Below are 18,627 nucleotides of genomic sequence, written 5' to 3'. Positions count from 1 at the left end.
CCCATCCTGGTATATGCTCTCCCCCATCCTGGTATATGCTCCCCCCGCCCCCATTCTGGTATATGCTCCCCCATCCTGGAATATGCTCCCCTCCCATCCAGGTATATGCTCCCCATCCTGGTATATGCTCCCCCCACCCCATCCTGATATATGCTCCCTTCGCATCCTGGTATATGCTCCCCCCACCACCATTCTGGTATATGCTCCCCCCCATCCTGGAATATGCTCCCCCCATTCTGGTATATGCTCCCCACATCCTGGAATATGCTCCCCTCCCATCCTGGTATATGCTCCCCCCACCCCCATCCTCCTGGTATATGCTCCCCATCCCCATCCTGGTATATGTTTCCCTCCCATCCTGGTATATGCTCCCTTCGCATCCTGGTATATGCTCCCCCTGCCACCATTCTGGCATATGCTCCCCCCCATCCTGGAATATGCTCCCTCCATTCTGGTATATGTTTCCCACATCCTGGAATATGCTCCCCTCCCATCCTGGTATATGCTCCCCCCACCCCCATCCTCCTGGTATATGCTCCCCCCATCCCCATCCTGGTATATGCTTCCCTCCCATCCTGGTATATGCTCCCCTCCCATCCTGGTATATGCTCCCCTCCCATCCTGGTATATGCTCCTCTCCCATCCTGGTATATGCTCCTCACGCTCCCATTCTGGTATATGCTCCCCCCATCCTGGAATATGCCCCCCATCCTGGTATATGCTCCCCTCCCATCCTGGTATATGCTTCCCCCACCCCCATCCTGGTATATGCTCCCCCCATCCCCATCCTGGTATATGCTTCCCTCCCATCCTGGTATATGCTCCCCTCCCATCCTGGTATATGCTCCTCTCCCATCCTGGTATATGCTCCTCCCGCTCCCATTCTGGTATATGCTCCCCCCATCCTGGAATATGCCCCCCCATCCTGGTATATGCTCCCCCCTCCTGATATATGCTCTCCTCCCATCCTGGTATATGCTCTCCTCCCATCCTGGTATATTCTCCCCCCTCCGCCATCCTGGTATATGCTCCCCCCATCCTGGTATAAGCTCCCCCCATCCTGGTATATGCTTCCCTCCCATCCTGGTATATGCTCCCCCCTCCTGGTATATGCTCCCCTCCCATCCTGGTATATGCTCCCCCTCCTGGTATATGCTCCCCTCCCATCCTGGTATATGCTCCCCTCCCATCCTGGTATATGCTCCCTCCCCCATTCTGGTATATGCTCTCCCCCATCCTGGTATATGCTCCCCTTCCATCCTGGTTTATGCTCCCCCCTCCCCCATTGTGGTATATGCTCCCCCCATCCTGGTATATGATCCCCCCCATCCTGGTATATGATCCCCCCCATCCTGGTATATGATCCCCCCCATCCTGGTATATGCTCCCCTCCCATCCTGGTATATGCTCCCCTCCTCCCCCATTCTGGTATATGCTCCCCCATCCTGGTATATGCTCCCCTCCCATCCTGGTATATGCTCCCCCCACCCCCATTCTGGTATATGCTCCCCCATCCTGGTATATGCTCCCCTCCCATTCTGGTATATGCTCCCCCCATCCTGGTATATGCTCCCCCATCCTGGTATATGCTCCCCTCCCATCCTGGTATATGCTCCCCCGCCCCCATCCTGGAATATGCTCCCCCCATCCTGGAATATGCTCCCCCCATCCTGGTATATGCTCCCCTCCAATCCTGGTATATGCTCCCCCCTCCTGGTATATGCTCCCCTCCCATCCTGGTATATGCTCCCCCTCCCCCATTCTGGTATATGCTCCCCCCATCCTGGTATATGCTCCCCTCCCATCCTGGTATATGCTCCCCCCCTCTCCCATCCTGGTATATGCTCCCCCCATCCTAGTATATGCTCCCCCCACCCCATTCTGGAATATGTTCCCCCCATCCTGGTATATGCTCCCCACTCATCCTGGTATATGTTCCCCCTGCCCCCATCCTGGTATATGCTCCCCCCATCCTGGTATATGCTCCCCACTCATCCTGGTATATGTTCCCCCTGCCCCCATCCTGGAATATGCTCCCCCCATCCTGGTACATGCTCCCCACCCATTCTGGTATATGTTCCCCCGCCCCCATCCTGGTATATGCCCCCCATCCTGGTATATGCTCCCCCCATCCTGGTATATGCTCCCCCCATCCTGATATATGAACCCCCTGCCCCCATCCTGGAATATGCTCCCCACCCATCCTGGTATATGCCCCCATCCTGGTCTATGCTCCCCCATCCTGGTATATGTTCCCCCATCCTGGTATATGCTCACCCCGCCCCCATCCTGGTATATGCCCTCCATCCTGGTATATGCTCCCCCATCCTGGTATATGCCCCCATCCTGGTATATGCTCCCCCATCCTGGTATATGCTCCCCCCTCCCCCATTCTGGTATATGTATATGCTCCCCCCATCATGGTTTATGCTCCCCCCATCCTGGTATGTGCTCCCCCCATCCTGGTATGTGCTCCCCCCATCCTGGCATATGCTCCCCTCCCATCCTGGTATATGCTCCCCCCTCCCCCATTCTAGTATATGCTCCCCCCCACCCCCATTCTGGTATATGCTCCCCACATCCTGGTATATGCTCCCTCCCATCCTGGTATATGCTCCCCCTCCCCCATTCTGGTATATGCTCCCCCCATCCTGGTATATGCTCCCCTCCCATCCTGGTATATGCTCCCCCCCTCTCCCATCCTGGTATATGCTCCCCCCATCCTAGTATATGCTCCCCCCACCCCATTCTGGAATATGCTCCCCCCATCCTGGTATATGCTCCCCACTCATCCTGGTATATGTTCCCCCTGCCCCCATCCTGGTATATGCTCCCCCCATCCTGGTATATGCTCCCCACTCATCCTGGTATATGTTCCCCCTGCCCCCATCCTGGAATATGCTCCCCCCATCCTGGTACATGCTCCCCACCCATTCTGGTATATGTTCCCCCGCCCCCATCCTGGTATATGCCCCCCATCCTGGTATATGCTCCCCCCATCCTGATATATGAACCCCCTGCCCCCATCCTGGAATATGCTCCCCACCCATCCTGGTATATGCCCCCATCCTGGCCTATGCTCCCCCATCCTGGTATATGTTCCCCCATCCTGGTATATGCTCACCCCGCCCCCATCCTGGTATATGCCCTCCATCCTGGTATATGCTCCCCCATCCTGGTATATGCCCCCATCCTGGTATATGCTCCCCCATCCTGGTATATGCTCCCCCCTCCCCCATTCTGGTATATGTATATGCTCCCCCCATCATGGTTTATGCTCCCCCCATCCTGGTATGTGCTCCCCCCATCCTGGTATGTGCTCCCCCCATCCTGGCATATGCTCCCCTCCCATCCTGGTATATGCTCCCCCCTCCCCCATTCTAGTATATGCTCCCCCCACCCCCATTCTGGTATATGCTCCCCACATCCTGGTATATGCTCCCTCCCATCCTGGTATATGCTCCCCCTCCCCCATTCTGGTATATGCTCCCCCCATCCTGGTATATGCTCCCCTCCCATCCTGGTATATGCTCCCCCCCTCTCCCATCCTGGTATATGCTCCCCCCATCCTAGTATATGCTCCCCCCATCCTGGTATATGCTCCCCACCCATCCTGGTATATGCTCCCCCCTGCCCCCATCCTGGTATATGCTCTCCCATCCTGATATGCTCCCCCCCATCCTGGTATATGCTCCCCACTCATCCTGGTATATGTTCCCCCCGCCCCCATCCTGGTATATGCTCCCCCCATCCTGGTATATGCTCCCCACTCATCCTGGTATATGTTCCCCCTGCCCCCATCCTGGAATATGCTCCCCCCATCCTGGTACATGCTCCCCACCCATTCTGGTATATGTTCTCCCGCCCCCATCCTGGTATATGCCCCCCCATCCTGGTATATGCTCCCCCCATCCTGATATATGAACCCCCTGCCCCCATCCTGGAATATGCTCCCCACCCATCCTGGTATATGCCCCCATCCTGGTATATGCTCCCCCATCCTGGTATATGCTCACCCCGCCCCCATCCTGGTATATGCTCCCCCATCCTGGTATATGCTCCCCCATCCTGGTATATGCCCCCCATCCTGGTATATGCTCCCCCATCCTGGTATATGCTCCCCCCTCCCCCATTCTGGTATATGTATATGCTCCCCCCATCATGGTTTATGCTCCCCCCATCCTGGTATGTGCTCCCCCCATCCTGGTATGTGCTCCCCCCATCCTGGCATATGCTCCCCTACCATCCTGGTATATGCTCCCCCCTCCCCATTCTAGTATATGCTCCCCCACCCCCATTCTGGTATATGCTCCCCCCCTCTCCCATCCTGGTATATGCTCCCCCCATCCTAGTATATGCTCCCCCCATCCTGGTATATGCTCCCCACCCATCCTGGTATATGCTCCCCCCTGCCCCCATCCTGGTATATGCTCTCCCATCCTGATATGCTCCCCCCATCCTGGTATATGCTCCCCACTCATCCTGGTATATGTTCCCCCCGCCCCCATCCTGGTATATGCTCCCCCCATCCTGGTATATGCTCCCCACTCATCCTGGTATATGTTCCCCCCCGCCCCCATCCTGGTATATGCTCCCCCCCATCCTGGTATATGCTCCCGACTCATCCTGGTATATGTTCCCCCGCCCCCATCCTGGTATATGTCCCCCATCCTGGTGTATGCTCCCCCATCCTGGTATATGATTACCCATGCTGCCTACGCTGCTGTTGTTCAATACATGAAAAAAAATATAAACTCCTTCTCCCCTTTCTCTTACTCCTCTGCAGTGCATCTTCACCTGAAGCCAGCAGTTGGATTCCGCGTCACTGCCATGCGCCCAATCACGTGCACGCTGACGAATAGCTGCTGGCCTCTGATTGGCCGCATATCCCACGGCAAGTTCGAGTGATTCAATACACTTCAGCTGTATGTGCAACTGAGGATGTACATCCAGCTGAAGTAAGGGCGGCCGTCAGCAGGTGTCAGCACTACAGCTCCATTTTAGTGAAGACACTCTTGATGTCTCTCAATTGCAAAAATCAAGTATTAACGATGACAGTTTGAAGATAGTCTGGGTAGCACATGTTATAGGTACCTGTTTGGTCTAACATATGAGAAGAAAAGATAATGATGTCAATGTTGTCCACGTATTATTACCTAGCTTTCACAATGGTTTTTGCTTATTCACTTACCTTCTATTACAAACATAAGGAAAGTGAAGGCAACCCTGATGCTTCCATGTAATGAGTTTCTAGAAATGTTCTCTAAAATAATTATGAGGAAAGCATTTTAAAGTTGCTGCATGTTTGTACAGTTAATGCTTTTTTTATGTCATTTTTTAATCATTGTAAAGCCCTACATTAAAACATGCAGGGAAACTGAAAAATTCCATGTCTAGAGCATGCTGTACTTAGGGCGGGGGATGAAGCACACCACTGTACAGGATTAAAAAAAAATATGACTGGTGTCTACCCGAAACAATGCCACAGCTCCTCACAGGTTGTATATGGTATTGCAGTTTAGTGTGATTTACTTAAATTGAGCAATAGCAGACACAAAGCTGTGGACAAGTGTTGCACTCTTTCTGAAAGAGAGCAGCCATATTTCATGTAAAAGCGGTTTTCCAGCAGAAGACGGCACCCCCCTGCACTGACTGATAGCAGCTTATCATTATGGCCGGCTGGCCGTCAGTCAGCGCCGGGGACACAGCTACAGCCCCTGCTCCCTGTACACAGAGCATGCCAGCGCTGCCTCTGTGACTGAAGAGTGAGTCTGCCAGGGGGGATAAAGTTTACTTTTCTCCCGGCAGCGGGGCTCTCAGTGCAGGTGCAGTATAGCGTCAGAACGACATTAACCTGCAGATGAATCCCATATCTGGAGTTATTTTATATGACAGACTCCCTTTAAAAGAAGCTCAGAAACACTGAACATATGATGAGCTAGTCATTTTGATATTGCATTGCATATGTTCATTATTTTTAGCACTTCTTTAGAGCTTTCAGGTAGGTTCCTGTGAAATCTCAGATGAAAAAGCACATACCTTAAACCTGTAAAAAAATCCTCAAAAGACTCGTACTAAGAATGCATAAGCCTGATCTACTGTAGTGCATTTTTTAAAAGCAACGTTCAATGAGGCAATTGATATAATCAGTTATTTAATGCACGTGTTTCATTACAGCAATGGTGCTTTTTTCTGGTAAGACTTCATGGCTGGCCTTCAACCTGGGCATACTGGTTGGCTTCTTCTCCATATTTGTCCTTCTACACAACATCGCTATCAGTTCCAGAACTGAGGAACCATTAGCAATTCACTCTTGGAAAAAATTTGATGACCTTTATCTAATGGAGAGGCTTCCCCATACTCATCAGCCAGGTAATCTTATCACGTTATCATTATTTCATTAGAAAGTTCCAGGTTATATGTTTGATTCAATTAGCAGTAAGGATAAATTCACACTGGGCGTTTTTGCTGCTTTTTTTTCTGCTGCTTTTTTTTCTGCTGCAAAACCTGATTTCTTAGCAGGAAAGAAACTGCGGCAAAGACGCAGGTTTTATTGCGTTTTTTGTTGCGATTTTGGTGCTTTTTTTAGTGCGTTTTTTGGGCTAACTTGTGTCTCTTTGAGCATAGTGCCCTCATGAGTTTTCTGGAGAAAAAACGCTTCAAATAATGAAACCTGATTCAAGCCAATGGGTGAAAAACTGCAAAAACGCTGAAAGTAGTGACATGCTCTATATCCAAAAAAAACAGCAAAGCACAAAATCCTGATGACACAAAAAACAATGTGTGTGCAGGAGATTTCTGAAATCTCATTGGCTTTGCTGGTACTGTAAAAAGCAGCTGAAAATTAGCATAAAAAAACGCAGTAAAAATGCCCAGTGTAAACATACCCTAAGGCTGGATTCACATGCTCCTGATGCACTGCACTAAAAACAGCAACAACTCTATAGTACTGCAGTCTTTCCATTGTTTCCCTCCAGAATCGCCTAATCTTGCAGGACATGTTAGGACTAAGGCAGGGATCACACATAGGGACGCACCAGCCATCCCGACAACGATATGACCTTGTCAGGATCGCTGGTGTGTCGCTACATGATCGCTGGTGAGCTGCCAAACAGGCAGATCTCAGCAGCAATCAGGACAGCGACAACGCGGGTAACAAGCGCGCACGTCGCTTAGTTAACCACTGTGTACCTTAGATACCAGCGTGCTGGCGCAGGGGGCTGGTATCCAAGGTTGGTCGTTGGTCTCCCTCTGGCCAGCACGCATCGCTGCGTGTGGCAGGCGGGAGATCAGCGAGCTGGTATCCAAGGTAAACAGCGGGTTTCTAAGTGCCGCACGGCGCTTAGAAACCCACTGTTTACCTTAGATACCAGCTCCCTGCACCAGCATGCTGGTATCTAAGGTACACAGTGGGTTTCTAAGTGCCGCGCGGTGCTTAGAAACCCGCGGTTTACCTTGGATACCAGCTCGCTGATCGCTGGTCTCCCGCCTGCCACAGGCAGCGATGCATGTTGGCCAGCGGGAGACCAATGATCAAAAAAATGTCCAGGGCTTTCCAGAACGATCAGCGATACCCGGCAGGGGGGCCGGTCGCTGATACCTGTCACACACAGCGAGATCGCTGGTGAGATAGCTGTTGCGTCACAAAACTTGTGACTCAGCAGCGATCTCGCTAGCGATCTCGCTGTGTGTGACGGAGGCTTAAGGCCGGGATCACACATGCGAGAAACTCTGATAAGTCTCGCATCTTAATACCCGGCACTGCCGCTGGCACTCGGGAGTGGAGCGTGCGGCTGCATGTATTTCTATGCAGCCGCACGCTCTGCTCCCCAGTGCCGGCGGCAGTGCCAGGTATTAAGATTCAAGACTCGTCCGAGTTTCTCGCATGTGTGATCCCGGCCTAACACCCTAACTCCAATGTGCACGACAAGGTAGCCCACAAATAATATAAGCGAACGGTCAGTCACAGTATATATGTGTAACACTCTAGAGCAGGGGTGGGCAATTCATTTTCCCGAGGGGCCACATGAGAGACCGTGACTGTTGTGGAGGGCCGAACTAATAGCTTGAAATTAATTCTACTCAATAATAATTTATTAATATTAATTGTATCACTTAATATTGAGCATAATTAAGTATGCTGACACCACTCCACAGCCCCTTATATACAGCATGAACCTCACACAGCCTACTACATATATGGCATGAGCCCCACACAGCCTCCCCATGTACAGCATGAGCCCCACACAGCCTCCCCATGTACAGCATGTGGGGTACAGTACGCAAGCATCCCATAAGCAAAGCATCACAGAAGATAAGCATCCAGCAAAACGGCAGTTATACATGGCATGGAATTAACATTCATCTTCTCTCTTCACACAGGTAATCAACTGAGCCACCCTGCATGTATGTACTCCATTCACTGCCAGCAAGCAGCCTGAATGATACAACTTCCCACCTCTGCTGCCTCTATTTCTCTGCTGTAATATATCCAAATGGTAATCAACTGAGCCACCCTGCATGTATTTACTCCATTCACTGCCAGCAAGCAGCCTGAATGATACAACTTCCCACCTCTGCTGCCTCTATTTCTCTGCTGTAATATATCCAAATGGTAATCAACTGAGCCACCCTGCATGTATTTACTCCATTCACTGCCAGCAAGCAGCCTGAATGATACAACTTCCCACCTCTGCTGCTTCTATTTCTCTGCTGTAATATATCCAAATGGTAATCAACTGAGCCACCCTGCATGTATTTACTCCGTTCACTGCCAGCAAGCAGCCTGAATGATACAACTTCCCACCTCTGCTGCCTCTATTTCTCTGCTGTAATATATCCAAATGGTAATCAACTGAGCCACCCTGCATGTATTTACTCCATTCACTGCCAGCAAGCAGCCTGAATGATACAACTTCCCACCTCTGCTGCCTCTATTTCTCTGCTGTAATATATCCAAATGGTAATCAACTGAGCCACCCTGCATGTATTTACTCCATTCACTGCCAGCAAGCAGCCTGAATGATACAACTTCCCACCTCTGCTGCCTCTATTCTCTGCTGTAATATATCCAAATGGTAATCAACTGAGCCACCCTGCATGTATTTACTCCATTCACTGCCAGCAAGCAGCCTGAATGATACAACTTCCCACCTCTGCTGCCTCTATTTCTCTGCTGTAATATATCCAAATGGTACAACTCCATACTTCTGCTGCTTGACCATTTTGCTGCATATTTAAATGTGCTTGCTAAAGCTTTGGTATAATTCATTTGTTGCACTGTATGTAATACTTACTGCTTTAGATCTGTGACTGGGGCCTTTCTAGATCTTATCAGGTGGAAGGTGCTATAGCATTTTGCCACATCTTGGTCTAGTGCCTTTGATCATCTAACCATCCCCTGGTGTGCTGGCCCCAGCTGCCAAATTATACCCAACCATCTCCCACAATCCCTCTCTCCTGACCCTGTAGTGTGGCCTATATATGTAGTAGTTGCTAAGGGGAAGCACGCAGTGTGGGGTACAGCACGCAAGCATCCCATAAGCAAAGCATCACAGAAGATAAGCGTCCAGCAAAACGGCAGTTATACATGGCAGTTGGGCAGGAGTCAGGTAACCCACACCTTGCCTTCCCCTTTAACCATGTGCTTTATTTTTATCCTCCTGTGTTCCCTTGCCATCCACATTCATCACCCTATCCCCCCTCCATCACGACTCATACACATCAGCCCCTCTATACTTCCCTCTCCCATGTACAGCTCCCACACACTCCTCACCTTCCTGAGAAACCTCAGCCCATCTTGCCCAAACACATCGCAGAAAAAAACTACTTACAATTCCAACAACTATTGGCTCTTTATCTTCCTTCTCCTAATGATTTCAGGGGACATCTCCCCCAACCCTGGTCCACCATCCCCCAACCTCGACCCCTACCCTACCTCATATCGAAACCACAATAATCTGATTAACATTACTTGCACTCCCTCATCTCAATCTTTTAATTGTGCTCTCTGGAATCCACGGTCTGCTTGTAACAAGCTTCCTTTCCTACACAACTACTTTCTGAACAACTCTCTTAATCTGTTGGCCCTCACTGAAACCTGGATTCAGGATTCTGACACTGTCTCTCCTGCTGCCATTTCCTACGGTGGCTTACAATTCTCTCACTCCCCGAGACCCACAAACAGACCTGGTGGTGGAGTTGGCATACTCCTGTCCCCACAATGCACTTTCCAGGTCATCCCCCCAGTCCCATCACTCTTATTCCCTTCTTTTGAGGTCCACACCATCAGGCTCTTCCGTCCCCTCTCCCTCAGGGTAGCGGTCATATACCGGCCCCCAGGCTCACCCACCCTCTTCCTTGACCACTTTTCAGCCTGGCTGCCACACTTCATGTCCTCAGAACTACCAACCCTCATCCTGGGAGACTTCAACATCCCCATTAACAGCCTTAATTCCACATCTGCATCCCAGCTTCTATCACTAACCACCTCTCTAGGCCTCTCACAGCTTTCAACCTCTGAGACACATAAGGACGGTAACACCCTTGATCTGGTCTTCTGCCGGCTCTGCTCAATCTCCCACCTAAACAACTCACCGCTTCCACTCTCTGACCACAACATTCTCTCCTTCACGCTCACAAATCCTCGCCCACCCCAGCTCATTCCTACCTACCACACAGTCAGAAATCTACAAGCTATTAACCCTCAGACACTTTCAGATTCCCTACACTCATCTCTGTCCCCAATCTCCTCTCTTTCCTGTCCTAATCTGGCTGTTCATCACTACAATGACACTCTTAGAAGCACCCTTGACCAAGTAGCTCCCCTCACCCTCAGAACCTCCAAACACAGAGTAAAAGAGCCCTGGCTCACATCGCAAACTCAACTTCTCCAGCGATGCTCCAGGAGTGCTGAACGCCTATGGAGAAAAACCCGCACACCAGAAGACTTCATCCACTTCAAATTTATGTTAAGAACCTATAACGCTGCCCTTCACCTTGCCAAACAGACCTACTTCACCACCCTGATCTCCTCACTAGCCAACAACCCCAAGAAACTTTTTGACACTTTTCACTCCCTCCTCAGGCCAAAAGCACAAGCCCCTATCACAGACATTTGTGCTGATGACCTGGCCTCCCACTTTACAGAAAAAATAGATAATATCCGTCAAGAAATCTGCTCCCAACCACCAAGTGCTGTGACTCCCATCCCTTCCTACATCTCCCCTGGCTCACTCTCCACATTTGATCCCATAACAGAAGAAGAAGTCTCCAGACTCCTCTCTTCTTCTCGTCCGACTACATGCACTACCGACCCCATTCCCTCACATCTCCTCCAGTCTCTCTCTCCAGTCGTCACAACCCACCTAACTACAATCTTTAATCTCTCCCTCTCCTCGGGCATTTTCCCATCCTCCTTCAAACACGCCATCGTTACTCCACTACTAAAGAAACCTGCTCTTGACCCATCCTGCACAAACAACTACAGACCAGTCTCCAATCTCCCCTTCATCTCTAAACTTTTGGAACGCCTAGTTTACTCCCGCCTTACCCGTTACCTCTCCATTCACTCCCTTCTAGACCCTTCACAGTCCGGCTTCCGCCCCCTACATTCGACTGAAACTGCACTCATCAAAGTGACCAATGACCTTCTGACAGCAAAACGTAACGGTGACCACTCTCTGCTCATTCTTCTTGACCTATCTGCAGCTTTCGATACTGTTGACCACCATCTCCTACTCTCTAGGCTCCAGTCACTAGGCATTAAGGACACTGCACTCTCCTGGTTCTCTTCCTATCTCTCTGACCGCTCCTTCAGTGTTTTGTTCTCTGGCTCCACGTCATCTCCTCTTCCTCTTGCTGTCGGGGTACCTCAGGGCTCAGTCCTTGGCCCCCTTCTTTTCTCTCTCTACACGGCCCCAATTGGACAGACCATCAGCAGATTTGGCTTTCAGTACCATCTTTATGCTGATGACACACAACTATACACGTCTTCCCCCGACCTTACCCCCGCTGTACTACAGAACGCCAGTGACTGTCTGTCCGCAGTCTCCAATATCATGTCCGCTCTCTATCTGAAACTCAACCTCTCCAAAACTGAACTTCTTCTGCTCCCGCCGTCTACTAACCTCCCTAAATCTGACATTTCCTTCTCCGTGGGTGGTACCACAATAACACCCCGGCAGCAGGTGCGCTGTCTGGGTGTTATGTTTGACACCAATCTCTCCTTTACATCCCATATACAATCCCTTGCCCGCTCTTGCCGCTTACACCTAAAGAACATCTCTAGAATCCGCCCTTTTCTCACTATGGAAACAACAAAAACCCTCACTGTTGCATTGATCCACTCTCGCCTGGATTACTGCAACGCTCTATTAATTGGCCTCCCCGTCACTCGACTATCCCCTCTCCAGTCCATACTCAATGCAGCAGCCAGGATCGTCCATCTGGGTAATCGGTACTCGGACGCGTCCGCTCTTCGCCAGTCCTTACATTGGCTGCCCATTCATTATAGGATCCAATTCAAAGTACTTGTTCTCACCCACAAAGCTCTCCACAGTGCGGCACCCCCTTACATCTCTTCTCTCATTTCTGTCTATCGGCCTAGCCGATCGCTGCGCTCTGCAAACGACTTTCGACTAACCTCTGCACTAATCCGTACCTCCCACTCCCGACTCCAAGACTTCTCCCGTGCTGCTCCTATCCTCTGGAATGCTCTACCCCAAGAAATCAGGACTATCCACAATTTGCATAGTTTTAGGCGCTCCCTCAAAACACACCTGTTCAGAGCGGCCTATCACATTCACTAATCAAAGTCATTCTCTGTGTAAGTGTGCGTGCGTAGCCCATTCACTATCTCCATCCATCCTTCACTCCTGCAAGATGGCTGGACCTTCATTGTAAATACACCATTGTCAATACACACCTGTACTCTGTATCTCCCTCACCTCATTGTAGATTGTACGCTCTCACGAGCAGGGTCGTCTTATTTCGTCTTATTTTGCTTTAATTATTGTATTGTTAGCGTTGTTACTTATGACTTGTGTTTTGAAACTGTTAAAATGTAAAGCGCTGCGGAATATGTTGGCGCTATATAAATAAAGATTATTATTATTATTACAGCATGAGCCCCACACAGCCTCCCCATGTAATGTATGAGCCCCTCACAGCCTCCCCATGTACAGCATGAGCCCCACACAGCCTCCCCATGTAATGTATGAGCCCCACACAGCCTCCCCATGTACTGCATGAACCCCAGGTTCCCCATATACTGGCATGAGGCCTCACACAGCCTGCATGAGCTCCACATAGCCTTCTTATATACAGCATTAGCCCCAGTCTCTCCACATAATGAATGAGGCCCCACACAGCCTTCTATATACTGTATGAGGCCCCCACAGCCTCCCTATATACTGATTGAGCCCCACACAGCCACCCCATATATTGGATGACAGTGTACAGCCTTCCCATAGCCTCACCATGTGCAGAATGTCACCCCCATAGCCTCCCCATGGGCAGCATGACACCCCGATAGCCTCCCTGTGTTCAGCATGACACCCCCATAGCGTCCCCGTGTGCAGCATGACACCCCCATAGCCTCCCTGTATGCAGCATGTTACCCCATAGCCTCCCCATGTTCACCCCCATAGAATCCCCATGTTCACCCCATAGAATCCCCATGTTCACTTCCATAGAATCCTCATGTTCACTTTCATAGAATCCCCATGTTCACCCCCATAGAATCCCCATGTTACACATGAAAAAAAAACCCATCACATACTCACCTCGGTCCCGTTCCCAGGCGCCCTGTTCTGTTGCTGTCTAAGATGACTGACTCTCCGGCGGTACACAACTGATGCAATGAAATGACGTTATCGCGTCAGCTGTTTCACAAGCTGATTGGTGGAAGAAGTGGCCGGAGGCCCCTCCTCCACCAATGCAGACTGCGGGAGAAAGCGAGCAGGCAGGCACGGTGCGGCCGGCGGAACTCAGGTTTTCAGCCCCAGTGCGGGCCGGACTGAGACAGCCAGAGGGCCGGATGTGGCCCGCGTGCCGCACTTTTCCCAGGTCTGCTCTAGAGAAAAGTAACAACCCTCTATGGAAAGCCTGAAAAATGCATAGTATATGCTGTAATGAAAAATTAAAGTCAATCATAGACTAATAAAGTATTAGTCCTGTTTGTATATGTAATAGGTTTTGCATAGTATCTGAAAAAGGAGCGAGTGCTATCCGATGAAACATTAGATAGCACTCGTCTGAGTTATAAGGCTACACGCCAGCATGAGCGAGCCCTTAGAGGAAAAGTATAATAGAATCACATGCACCACATTTTTCACCCATTCCTGATTTTGGCTTATAAATACTGATTTAACCCCTTAACGACCACCGATACTGCTTTTAATGGCGTTTTAAGGGTACTTATTCTTCAGCGCTACTTTTTAGTGGCTCTGAGAAATAAGCGTATAGCGCCCCCCAGTGTCGTAAAATCTCCGGGGTCTCGGCTACCGGGGGTAGCTAAAGCCCCAGAGAACATGATTCAGATTGGTTTTTACTGTCCCTATTGTTGCGATCGCAAAAAAAAAATCTGATTTTTTCATTTATTTCTCTCTCCTCTGATATGATCTAGAATACCAGAGGATAGAAATGGGGTCCCCTGAGCCTCCCCACTGGTACCTCTGGTGTTCCCTGGCATCTTCTTCTGGGAAGAAAATGGTGGGCACATGGGCATTGCGCCCGCCGAGATCTGCCAGCCGGCACCCGGCAACAATAGGAGATTTTTACTATTGGTTCATTTTGATCACTGTGATAGACCCTATCACAGTGATCAAAATAAAAAAAATAGTAGTTCAAACCCCCTCTATCGTCCCGTTAGGTAAAAATAATAAAATAAAAAATGTATTTTTTTCCACTAGGGTTAGGGTTGGAGTTAGATCTAGGGTTGGGGTTAGGGCTATGTTGAGGTTACGGTTATGATGTTGGGGTTAGAGCTAGGGTTAGTGCTGGGGTTAGGGTTGTGTTGGGATTACGGATGTGATGTTGGGGTTAGAGCTAGGGTTAGTGTTGGGGTTAGGGTTGTGGTGTTGGGGTTAGGGTTGTAGTGTTGGGGTTACGGTTGTGTTGAGGTTAGGGGTGTGTTGGGTATAGGGTTGTGGTGGGGTTAGAGTTAGGGTTGTGTTGGGGTTAGGGTTGTGGTGTTGGGGTTAGGGTTGTGGTGTTGGGGTTAGAGCTAGGGTTAGTGTTGGTGTTAGGGTAGTCTTGGGGAGACTGTTGTGTTGGGGAGACGGTTAGGGTGCTAGTGAGACCGTTGGGGTGTTAGGGTGTAGGTAGGTGAGCCGACTGGGGGGTGGTCCTCTTTCCGCCGCGAACAGACGGAGCCAGAGACTGAAGTGCGTCCAACAGGTCCTCTTTATTGGCCATCCTCTCGACGACCCGCAGCTCCACACAGCAACTGCTCGTCTCCGCAGCACCGCACAGCAGCTGCTCGACTCCGCACACAGGCCCGGGTACCTTCACTTCCTTTTCCTAATTGACGTCCCTCGCGGCTATTTCACTGTGGCTGCCCTAGGCCTACCACCACAGTGCATCACCCGTCCGAGTCCGTCCGTTTGTGGTACCCCAGACTGTCTCTGTTCTGCGGCTCCTCCTTTCAGGGCCACCCCCCTGACTGTCTTCCTCCTCAGTCCCTGCTGGAGCTTGTTCTCTGTCCATCTCCTCCTACTGTCTCTTCTTCCTTTAAGCTCCTCTCCCTGGACTGACTCTTCTGGAACTCTCTGCAACTATTTATTCCCCTTCCCGGGAGTTCCCCCTCTAGAGCTCCCATAACCCCGCCTCCCATGACTTTGCGGTTTCGTAGCCATAAGTTGCTGTTAAGCCCTGTCCTCACTGCTCCCTGCTCCCATCTTGTGGCCAAACTACAGTACTACACCTTCCTCTATTTCTGCTGTCATTGGTCTCCCCCTAGTGGCAAAAACCCAGTACTTCAAAATCCTTCTCCTCTATCTAGCTGTCTCCCACCTTCATATAGAGCAGTCCATGTCCAGCACATTGTAAATTAACCCTCCTGCTGCAGACAGGTCCATGGGTCGGTCCACTTCCCCTACATGGGTTATGGTTGGGGAGTTGGGGTTACTGTTGGGGTGTTGGGTTATGGTTGGGATTGGGGTCAGGGCTAGGGCTGTGTTAGGGTTAGAGTTAGAATTGGGGGTTTTCCATTGTTTAGGTACATCAGGGGTCTCCAAACGCGACATGGTGCCTGCCTTTGATTCCAGCCAATTTTGCATTCAAAAAGTCAAACGGTGCACCTTCCCTTCTGAGCCCTGCCATGCGCTCAAACAGTGGCTTTCCCACACATATGGGGTACCGGCGTACTTAGGAGAAATTGCTCAACAAATTTTGTGGTCCATTTTCCCCTGATACCCTTGTGAAAATAAAAAAGTTTGGTTCCAAATTAAATTTTTTGTGAAAAAAAAAAAAGTTCTTTTTTCCTTCCACATTGCTTTAGTTCTCGTGAAGCACCTGAAGGGTTAATAAACTTCTTGAATGTGGTTTGGTTTTTAGCACCTTGAAGGGTGCAGTTTTTAGAATGGTGTCACTTTTGGGAATTTTCTGTCATATTGACCCCCCAAACTCATTTCAAATGTGAGGTGGTCCCTAAAAAAAATGTTTTTTTAAATTTTGTTGGAAAAATGAGTAATCGCTGGTCAACTTTTAACCCTTATAGCTTCCTGACAAAAAAAATTAATTTCCAAAATTGAGCTGATGTAAAGTAGGCATGTGGGAAGTGCCTATTAACTATCTTGTACGATATGACTCTCTGATTTAAGGGTAAAAAAATTAAACGTTTGAAAATTGCAAAATTTTCAACATTTTTGCTAAATTTCTGCTTTTTTCATAAATAAACACATCATATCGAATACATTTTACCACTAGCATGAAGTACAATATGTCACAAAAAAAACCAATCTCAGAATTGGTGGGATATGTTGAAGCGTTCCTGAGCTATAACCTCATAAAGTGACAGTGGTCAGAATTGTAAAAATTGGCCCGGTCATTAAGTACAAAATTGGCTGTCACTAAGGGGATAAAATACAATAGTAATAAAGTTTATTTTTGTATCATGCTAACATATTCCACAGCGCTTAAGGGTAAGTGCACACGTTGCGGATTGTGCTGCGGATTTTTCTGCACGGATTTGGCAAAATCCGCAGCTCAAAAGACCTGCGGTTTATCTGCAGATTAGTCTGCGGTTTTGCCCTGTGGTTTGACACCTGTACAATGGAGCAGGTGTAAAACCGCTGCGGATTCCGTACAAAGAATTGACATGCTGTGGATTTGAAACCGCAGCAAATCCACGCGGAAAATTCCGCACTGTGTGCACAGCGGTTTTTGGTTTTCATTGATTTTAATGGTACTGTACAATGCAGCAGAAACTGCTGCGGATCCGCAGGGCCAAAACCGCTGCGGATCCGCAGCGTTACAGTTTGCGCATATTACCATCGCTGTGCCTGATGGGGCTTACAATATAAATTTCCTATCAGTATGTCTTTCGATTGTGGGAGGAAACTGGAGAACACCCATGCAAACATGGGGAGAACATACAAACTCCTTATAGATGTATAGAACCCAGGACTCCAGCGCTGCAGTGCTAACCAATGAGCCTCCGTGCTGCCCAAATACTGAATGTGTGAACATGGCCTAAGTCTGAATGCATATGAGCATATAAAAAATCATCCAGAAAGCTTGAACATTTTTTTTCTCAATTGTAATCCATATGCAAGTTTTTTTTTACAGCAGCTACAATTAATAATTTACAAGACAGTTTACAACTTTCCATGTTAAAATATTGTAATGTATCTGGGTCGCCCGCCAGGGCAGTGGGGTACTCGGTACCAGGCCGGTATCTCAGAGGGAAGTGTCACAGTAGCAGTGACCCGGTCCGTGGCCCTGGGCGTCCATGTAAAAGGGGTTAAGAGTGGCTGGTTAAAGTTTATAAGTGGATGATACGTGACGCCACCTGTGGTGATCGGCAACGAAGGGGTTAAGCCAACGCTGCAGGCAGATCCTCTGGGACAGATGGTATAAGGCAGCAAGATGTAAGAGCTCCCCACAGGTGGAGCTGTGGTCCCAGGGCAGTGGTAATAGGTGTTGAGGAAGAGGGTGTAGTGTCTGGCACAGAGATGTAGCAGTGCTGGAGGGTTTGCAGGAAGAATGCAATGACACAACATTGTGCAGTTTCCGTTACCTTTACTGTGCTTTGTAAGTGCAGTCCAGCGTCCAGATTACAGATGGAACAGGGGCTGTCCAGCTTGGAAGCAACTTAGGAATCTCTCTACGCAGATGGGTTGTGTATTCTCCTTTCTAGCGCTTTCTGGGGTACTTGCAGTACTGTGTTACACTGAAGTTCCACTTGCTTGTTCTCTTTTAGAACTACCTCGCATGGCAGACAGCTGTAGCCTTTCTCTTCTGGCTCACACTTCGCTGTTGTGCCTCCGAGTCTTATGTGGGAACAGAGCATTTACAGCTTCCTATTCCTCCGGTTTCTGCTGCAGGAACATCAGTATCCGTACAACCTTGGAGACTGGACTCCAGATCATGCGCTACAGCTAGAAATGAGCCTGAACTCTGCTC

At 49.5% G+C, this 18,627-nt stretch overlaps 1 protein-coding gene across 9 annotated transcripts in view; it reads left to right on the top strand.

Annotated features, from left to right (window-relative positions):
• Window positions 1-18,627, top strand: part of LOC141091296 (glycoprotein-N-acetylgalactosamine 3-beta-galactosyltransferase 1-like) — an 80,924-nt gene that overhangs the window by 52,675 nt on the left and 9,622 nt on the right. For 5 of the 9 annotated variants that reach the window (XM_073576787.1, XM_073576789.1, XM_073576790.1 and 2 more), the window contains exon 3: window positions 6,178-6,372. In XM_073576787.1, the coding sequence (XP_073432888.1) occupies window positions 6,180-6,372 (193 nt within the window). In that variant the 5' untranslated portion in view covers window positions 6,178-6,179. Of the gene's footprint in view, window positions 1-4,938; window positions 5,091-5,781; window positions 6,002-6,177; window positions 6,373-9,061; window positions 9,194-9,423; window positions 9,612-18,627 lie in introns of those variants that run through there. The other 4 variants (XM_073576791.1, XM_073576784.1, XM_073576792.1 and 1 more) reach the window with 4 other exon arrangements.

Source organism: Dendrobates tinctorius, unplaced genomic scaffold, assembly GCF_039654945.1.
Source record: "Dendrobates tinctorius isolate UK_male_01 unplaced genomic scaffold, ASM3965494v1 ptg000051l, whole genome shotgun sequence".
In the NCBI taxonomy this organism is placed as follows: domain Eukaryota; kingdom Metazoa; phylum Chordata; class Amphibia; order Anura; family Dendrobatidae; genus Dendrobates; species Dendrobates tinctorius.
This window is presented reverse-complemented; position numbering and strand designations above follow the sequence as displayed.